This window comes from Gekko japonicus, unplaced genomic scaffold, assembly GCF_001447785.1.
Source record: "Gekko japonicus isolate JY-2015 unplaced genomic scaffold, Gekko_japonicus_V1.1 scaffold1760, whole genome shotgun sequence".
In the NCBI taxonomy this organism is placed as follows: Eukaryota; Metazoa; Chordata; class Lepidosauria; order Squamata; family Gekkonidae; genus Gekko; species Gekko japonicus.
In genome coordinates, this window is record NW_015163655.1 from 11671 (window position 1) to 20778 (window position 9108).

Consider the following 9108-nt stretch of genomic DNA (forward strand, 5'->3'; position numbering starts at 1 on the left):
TCCTATCACCTCACCTCTAAGCGGAGTGAAGGGAAAGGGGGGGGGAAGGGAACCCAGCAGAAGCTTCTGCATGACAGCAGAGCTAGTGCTGGCCCTGCTGCCAAGCAGAAACATCTGAAAGGAGCGTGCCGTCTCTGCGGAGCGACTTCAAAGACTTGAGGGGGTTTAAAGTTTAAATCCCCCCTCTCTGGAGTCCTGTTGCAGTGGCAGCACACTCCCTTCATTGAAGGGAAGGCAATTTGCCTTCCCTTCAATGATGGGAGCCTGCTACCACCGCCACCCCCCCTGCAACTGGGGCGGATCATTATACCCTATGGAGACCCTGTGGAGACAGTCCCCGATCTAGTCTGGATCTTCCTCAGCTAAGAATGTTTTCTCATGAAGATGTTTTTGGTTGACAAGATCAAAATATTCTGGTGATTCGAACCAGTAGGGACCAGTAGGGAAGTACATAGCCAACCGCTGTCCATCATCAATGGCAGCTGAAAATACATTGTATCAACCCTCACTCATAATAGAAGCAGCACCTGTAGCTATATGAAAGGAATTCTCTCAGTGGCCATTGTTTGTCAACCACAGCAGTATGTCCAGCCTTCAAGCATTTGTTTCTGTCAGTAAAATGTAGGGGGGAGAGAGCATGTCAGGCCTGACAGCAGCCACTGGACAACTTGACACCATGCAACCTGCATAACTCATGCAGGCCCAGCTGCTTGCTGCTGCTCAACAGCCGCTGCCCCATGAAGTCTTGTGTAGTGGTTAGTGTTCCAAACAAGGATTTGGGAGACCCAGGTTTGAATCTGAGTTGGGAAATACCTGGAGATTCTTGAGGTGGAGCCTGAGCAGTGGGTGTTGCCTTCTTACGGTGATGTCAGGCGGTGTGGCATATGCAAATAAGTTATGCTAATGAGTTATGCTAATGAGCTCCTGCACCTCTATTTCTACGAAATGACCCCTTGTCAGGGGGAATCCTTTTGGGCATCCTAGCAATCTGCTTTTCATAGAATGCCTAACCATGTTCATATCCCATTGGCGGCTCCATTGTGCTCCTTGGATAACCAAAGGTTTTGTGAGCATCTTTCATTATTCACTTGATATTCCTTGTACTTCCTTTGTTTAAGGGTTTCTTGGCATACATGGGTTGGGGAGAGGGAAGTGCTGAATTGTTAATGTAGACCATTAATGTAGAAGAGAACATGGAGACCTAACAGTAAGGTTTTAAACCAGCTGGATTTTAACTCCACTTTTCTTAGCAGAGCAGTAAGACGTCTTATTCATCTTCATGGCCTCTGTCCAGTCCTGTGTTGGGAACTGTGCATGCTTTCTCTCACTCCAGCTTTCCAGCAGCACACAGGGGGGGAAACAGGCAGACTGTTAAGTAGTTCCAGTTTAGGGGAGTGCAAATGAAGGAACAGATTTGGAGTTGTGTATCATTTTTAAAACTTAGATTCTTTAATATTAGAAGTAGTGCCTAGTTATATTAGGAAATCAATTGGACAGCTATTTCCTTTTCTTTTAAAGACAAAAACATTTCCAAGTGTATCATCATCATCATTTATAACCCGCTCTCCCCGAGAATCAGGCTCAGAGAAGGTAACATAATTTATAAATAGATTCAGGTGGGTAGCCGTGTTGCTCTACAGAACTAAGTTTGAGTCCATAGCCTCCTTTGTAAAAACATTCATAAAACTGGTACATAGTTACAATAAATACAATAAAATACATAATAAATATTTTCCACTCTACAGCTAAAGATGGTGTGAATCTCAGGGGGAGTAAGATATAGTTGTCTGATAAGAAGGAAAGGGGGAGGGCGAAGGCCAAACCAAGATGGAAATGGTCAAGATGGAGCCCATCAGGGAGTGTTAAGTTCCTCTTTCCCATCCAGTTGGGACTGAAATTCTTAGAGATGTCATCTCTCACCCAAGGGGGTGCTCTCTTGCAAATTTAAATCAGGTGGGCATTCCTATGCTATTGGCCATCTTCATCCTCACACAGCAGGCATAGGTGAGTAAGAATTGGCTTGGGACTGCGCTCTTCCTTCCTTGACTGAAATTCTCAAGTAGCAGCTGGGATGGTCTGATTTCTAAAAACAAAAATAGTGCATACAGGAGAAGGGAATCTAAATGAGTGGTACTGTTGGGGCAAAGAGCAAGCCCTCACCAGAAGCACCCACCCCAGCACAAGAGCAAAGTAGATAGCATCAGGCATAGAGAACTAGGGCTGCTCCTGCCACACATTTCTTACATAGACCTGCCTTCCTCCTCGATTTCTCCAAGGGTTTTGATACCCTGGGCCACAATATCCTTCTGAACTGTGCTTCTGGAATAGGTGTCAGGAAAACCATTTTCCACTTGAACTATGTCTGTCCTAGTGTAAAGTCCAAGTTGGTATGTCTGCAAGAGATTTTGTCTGCAAAGCTCAGAGCAAAACAGTCAACACTTTTCCAGATAAAATGAAGCCACCAGATGCTTTGCACTCTATTACCCCACCTTCTAAGGTAAGGTGGATGGATCTCAGAGAGAAGGAATATTCTGTTGTGGTGCCTTGCCTGTGGAACTCCCTCCCTCCTTCCTTCTATTCACCTCATGCCTGCTCTTTTGAATTTTCCCAGGCCTTTGGCAGACAAATCAGCATTGAGGATGTGGGAGTGGGGATGCAGTGCTGATTCTGAGGTGTTATTGCTGGCGGTGTATACTGCTGGCCTGTATCCTGCCACTCCCCTCAGCAAAGTTTGAAGCTTCCTTCAAGCCTACAGGGCCTGCCTCCAACTTAAATGGCTCATCTTCCTGTGGAAGAACCACTTAAGTAAGAGGAAGGCTTCAAATGTGAGTGAGTGAAGTGGTAGGATATAGGCTGCTGTTTTTATTGATTTGTGCTATCTCATAGGCTTTAATGATTTTGGAATTGTATCCTACCTGTAATTTGTGGTCTGTGTTTATTGTTAAGCTGCCTCAAACTTTTCATTGGGAGGTAGCACAGACGTATTTTTAATACATCAGTAATAAGGCTGATTAATAAATAGAGTGGGAGGAACAGAGCCTCTGTGCATTGGAGTGTATTACTCCCAAACCCTTCTGTCTAGTTCAGTGACTCTGTGGTCTGTCATTGTTTTTGCTGTCGCAGCTAAGACTGCCAGCTTTGCCCTTCTGCATTATGGTTGCCCTGGAGACTGGCTAGTCATCATTGCTGTGGTGAGGCTGTGGCCTTCTGGCCCAGCCAGAGATTAACTTGGCTGTGGCAGCTGGACTTATTGTCGGAGGGGGGTAGGCCTCAAAAGCACTCTGGCTCCTGTTAAGCAACAGATGCTTAGTTAAAAGCTACTAAGGAAGTCCATGGAAGGAGCACCTATTGCTCCTTTTGTTGAGCAGTTTGTTTATGGGTTTGCACCCTTACAACTGCTACAGAAGGACAGAAGCGCTTACAATGGACTTCTGTGCGCTTAGGTGGGAATGGTCCTACTAGGCCATGAAAGATTTTACCCAAGTTTGGAAATGTAAAAGTCCCTAATGTTACCTCAAAGAGAAATTGACCCGCTTAGTGTCATTGACTGTAAGAGCTTTAAGCATGCCTGCAAGGAAGAAGAATATTCATACATATGTAGCCTGATCAGTAAGTGGGAAGTTGATGTTTTGTGTGTATTTGAATTAAAGTAGGAGATACATGAACAATAATGTTTGTCTGTCTTGGATACAGTTGCCATTATGAGTCCACAGCAGCATAGCCAGAGAAGTTATAAGCAGAGAAGTTGTTAGGGGAAGGAGTAAGAATTGCTTAGTGCTTGGAGGCCACATCAAGGGAAGGGTGTGGCCTCTTTACCCTGTACGTTGGCCCTCCAAGGCAACTTCTTGGCCACTGTGTAAAACAGGATGCTGGACTACATGGGCCCTGCAATGTTCTTCTTCCATTGTTATGGTCACATTGAGGGGACTGCTCCTTGGATAGATACGAGAAAAGTGATAAAAACTGTCTTCTGCCTCCTCCCTTACTACCTTTGGACATGCAGGGGCTGTGTAATTATTTAGACTTGTATGTCACTCTTCCTGCTTGGAGTTCAGAGCAACATTTTAGTCTAACCTGCTTATTGTTGAGAGCCTGACAGGCTGCTCAGTTTACCCTGTGTCATGCCTGGGGGATGTGGCTTGGTGGACTCTGCCTTCCACTGTCTCAGTAGGGAGGACGGAATGCTCTGGCAGGCCTCAGAGTGAGAGGGGAGGAGGTTCTGCGTCCTTCTCCTCTTGGCTGGGAACCTTCTCTGCACAGCCTGGTCTCCAGCCTAATCCTCCCCGGCCTGCCCTTTGGAGCCTCCTTTTAAACTTCCCTCCCTTGCCTCAAGCTCCACTCTCCCCCTTCCTAGTGGAGCCAGCCCCTACCTGTCAACCGCAGGCCACAGCCATTGGGTCTCTACTGCAGGGCGATCCTGCAATGGCAACCCACCCAGTCCTCCCCGGCTAGCCTCCTGGCTCTTCGCCTGGCTGATGTTCCTGGCCCCTGCCTCCCTAGCGACTCCTGGAGTGGCAGCCCTGGTAAGTCCAGGGACTCAGGGTTCAGTATGGACCCATGCCTAATTCCGAGCAGCTGCTTGCTGGGGCTTGTGGGGGTCTGGTGGCTGGCCCACTGCCTTGTCCCCAGGCACCCCGTGAACTTCATAGGTGATCAGGGATCCCCCACATTTACACACCATACTGGCAGCTCACTGGTATCATTTCCTAAACTATGCCTGGCCAAGTCCAAAGCAGGTAAGTGACGCCACATTCTTTGCCTTTCTGCTTTTGAGCAGTGAGCCCTTTCCACCCCCCATAAAAGGGGTGGAGCTCTTGTGCCCTGTGGTTCTTGGAATTACTGTGATGGCCACTCTCTGTGCCAAAGGGATTCCCATTAAAAAGGGGACTGTTTATACTGACTGGAATCTTGCTGCTGGCCTGATGGGCAAGAGCTTTTTTAATTTTCCTTTAAAAAAGACATCCCTCTCTCCTCTTCCCCTTCTCTTTGTTTCTGTCTTTGGTTTTTCATCACATCAAACGCAGAATGCTTTGAACATATGCAGGGGAGGAAGAGACCTAGCAGATGCCAGGTACATGTGAGTCATCAGTGCTTAGTGGTACAGAGAGCTGTGCAGATGAATATGTTTTTCTCTCTGTGTGTCTTTTTTTCCATTTCACTTGTTGCTCTGAAGTCAATTTTTCCTGCCCGCGATGCACACTCCAAAATATGCTCCCCACCCCACTCTCCTCCTTGTGGTATGAAACCTTTGGTGTCACCTGATCCTTATGGGCTGAAATTGCCCGATTCATGTTGTGGTCATTTACTCTGAAAAGTAACTTTATGTAACTCATGGAGGAAAGGAAGCTTGATGGAAAGAGGGGAGGGGTATATCCATTTCTGAAAAAATACAAACTGCACTGGAGTTGATTGCTCCACTTTCTTTGGTGTGCTTTTTCCTTCCCGACTGTGTCAGCTATGCCTTACAAAATACATTTCCTCAGACCTTCTGTCACTGAAGCATTTCCTATTTTTGTTGAGCTCACTGCACTGGGCACAAATATCTGAGATATAAATACATGTAGAAATGAACAATTCCTCCCTCACTGCTGCTTCTTGCTATTAAAAGCCTGTTTACTCATTTTATTGCCTAATTCCCTATCCAACAGCAGCTGCTGTTCTCTTCCGCAGCCGTTTCCTTGCCACATACTAATAGAGGTATATGGGGGGGGGGCTGTGCATAGGGGTTGGTTTCCCCAATGGGAGGAAGGTTGAGAGCTCATTTTCTTGAGCTTAACTTCTTAGGACATTTGTTTCCTGTTTCTCTTGTATTTGAATGTCTCTGATGTCACCCTTAACCTTTTTATTCTTTACCAGATTTTGAGAATCAGGTTTTTTTTGTTTCCCCAGATTAAATATGTTATGTATATTTTGCTTCATTATTCATTATAAATCTTGCTATTAGATGTTCTGATTGGTATCATTATGAAGTGGCTGAAGTGTTGGGCTTCCCCAGATGCCAACAGTATTGTCACTTCCTTGTTTGGGAAATAAGAGACTCTCCCTTCCTACATCACTAGGCTATAAAGATGCATAAGATAAGGATTACATGGTGCAATGTATATCAGAGATAGATGACAAACAAGGGAATGAAATGTGACATAAGCTCAGCTGACCAAAGCAGATATCGAGTGATTAAAGCATTATGCTCCCACACTTTATGAAAACGAGGTGAAGAGGGCAACTGTTTTGCCCTCAGATGCCCTGGACCACACTGGCTTAACTTGGGGGATGTCTTTTCTCTGTGTGTGCATACACTTTGGAGTGGCTGTGCCTGTGTCAGACTAGGATCTGGGGGACCCAGGTTCAGGTCCCTGCTCTGCTGTGGCAGCTCACTGATCAGTGACCAGTGTTTAAGGAAAGGCCTTCCATGATATATCAGCTAGAGGTGTTGGAAGTGGGTGTGAGAACACAGGTTCAAATCCCTGGTGAGACTTGAAACTTACTGAATAGCTAACTTGACACTACATCAAAAAATAGGTGAATGGAGCCCTGACCTGGATAGCCCAGGCAAGTCCATTCTCGTCAGATCTTGGAAGCTAAGCAGGACCAACCCTGGCAAGTACTTGGATGGGAGACCTCCAAGGAATACCAGGGCCGGGATGCAGAGGCAGGCAATAGCAAACCTCCTCTCTGAAACATCCAAGACCCACTAGGGGTCACCAGAAGTCAACCATGACTTCCAGGCACACATACATATACACACAACCCCCCCCACACACACACACAAAAATAGGTGAATGGAAACCAAGCATAATCTCTGTATGTATGAGAATTTACTGTTCCTTTTTTTCCCTATTTCCTGTGCACTTCTTAGATTTGTGCCATTATTGGAGGAACATTTACTGTGGCTGGGATTCTTGACTCCTGCATTTTCACCGCATCTGAAGCCTGGAAAAAGATCCAACTAGGGAAGATGCAGTAGCAAAGCAACTCTCATTCCGGCCCATGGGACAGACGCAATGAATGAGAAGCCCACTGCTATTAATTTCTGCCTTTGTGTGTGAGGTTGAATTGGCACATCTTTAGTTAGATAATGCAAAGCATTTTTAAAGGAGCAAAAACTGGAAACTAATTTACACATCTGAAAGTTGGTAGCATTAATAAGGGGACTTGTGGTTCTGTACTTTCCACCTGGAAATAGTTGTAGAGATTAATTGCCCTTTTGATTTTCAAACCAAAATCTATAAATCTGACTAGCACAATTATTTTAAGAGCTTCCAAAGTGCTGAAGTTCCTACAGTTCAAGTAGTATATAAATCAAGTGTTCACTCTGTTAACGTTCTATAATTGGTACACTATTTCGTCTTATGACAAAATTGTGAGTGAATGAAAAGTAGCCCTGGATATCACTGTTCTGGATGGGTCACTTGATCAGTTATGAAAGATTATTTCTGACAAGGAATATAAGCTAGGAACTTTTTGTTGTTTCCTGGAAAGCTTCCCTTCGCATTTGCACCTGTTCTCTGGGATGATCAATGCAGTACCTGATATTCCAGCATAATATAATCAGAAGAGAGGATGAGCTGTTTCTTTTACTGACATGAGATCTGAAAATATTTTCACTTCTTTCCAGAAACTGAATATCCAGTCTTAGTGTTTACACATGGCATGAAGTTACAAAAACAAACCAGAATAACACAGAACAAGTGATATAACAAGTCTTAATATGTGGCCTTTTGTATAAAGGGGAATTTCTGTGGTGGCATTTGTGTTTGCACTCTCTCCTGCCTTTTGAAACAAAGACTACCCAGCTATACTAGCTAAAACTTTGATGGGCAATGAGTTAATGTATAAGTGGAGTTCTTCAATATTGTAATAACATAAGTGGGGGAGCATCATGTTAACGTATGTTGAACAAATATGGAGAATCCAGGAAGATAACCTTCAGCATGAGTCCAGATGCCTTGTATATCTTCTCGAAGTTTTTGCTTATCTCTAAAATACTTTCAAACTGCTGTCTTTTGCCCAACTGATGTCCCCAGAGGCAGGGGGGTATATTCTTTATTAACTCATAGGAGAGATAAGTACAACACTGTGAAAAACAACTCAAGAGTAGGTACACAGCCTTCTTCCTGCTGGTACATTTCATTTTTAAGCATAATAAAATACCTTGTGCCTTTCTCCAGTGAGTGGGGGAAGGGCAGAAATGCTGCCAAGTCTGAGTTTTAAGATGCCATTGACATTGGTTCATTGGGTACTAGAACAAGACCTGTCAATTAATTTTCATAGACCACAAATAGTTCTTTGATATATGACCCATGTGATAATTGTTGCATGCTTTGTACATTTTGTATCACCTCAGACAACACATGCCAGGTCTGAGTACTCCGTGTTGTGTTACAATTCCTAAAACACTACAAATATCCATGTTACACTTTGGAAAAAAACCAAAAACATTATCCTGCTGTTCAAGTAACACACATGGCCCATTAAGGGGTATTTTTTTTAACATTTGAAGGTATCAAATCAATACACTGTAGTTAAATTACTTTTGTCCAGAAGTATTTCAATCTGCCAGTATGTGTATTGAAATTTCAGTTTGTTACAATGTAGGGAACCATAGGGAAACTGCTCATTTTTATTATATTAAAAGATTTCCACAGGTTTTCTGTCAACATCTTTCCTGATTTTCTCATCTTTGTACAGTAATCTCTGTAAAACATCTAGAATCTTCCTCTATTTTTTTCTTATGAAATGATTTATTATTTTGGTGTAAAACTGGATCTTGTAACTTCCTGTATCTTTAAAGTTGGATGGATTTTATAAAAAAAATTCCATTTGAAAAAAATTAAGTTGAAAATAATATGTGTGTTCATTTCTCTGTGTTTGTGTGTTTCTCCAGGGAAATGGGAGTGGATCTTTCTGACCAGGAAGGTGTTTTCACTGCAGCAGTTTGCTGATACTTTAAAACATTTCTTCCTGTTAACTATTGTTGACAATTAAGACCACCTCTACCACAATTTTCTCTACTGTGTTTGCAGAACCTCTGCTTAGAGGTTATTGTCGTAGTGGTTTACATGGTGCAGGAAGTACCATTTTCAAAGCCTACAGAACTGTCAGCTTGGA

General features: G+C 43.7%; 1 protein-coding gene across 1 annotated transcript in view; it reads left to right on the forward strand.

Annotated features, from left to right (window-relative positions):
• Positions 1-8593, forward strand: part of ERGIC1 (endoplasmic reticulum-golgi intermediate compartment 1) — a gene marked incomplete at its 5' end in the record, with an annotated part of 18536 nt that extends 9943 nt beyond the window's left edge. The window contains one exon of the mRNA XM_015407697.1: positions 6857-8593. Within this exon, the coding sequence (XP_015263183.1) occupies positions 6857-6964 (108 nt within the window). The remainder of the gene's footprint in view (positions 1-6856) is intronic.
• Between the last annotated feature and the right edge of the window lie 515 nt (positions 8594-9108).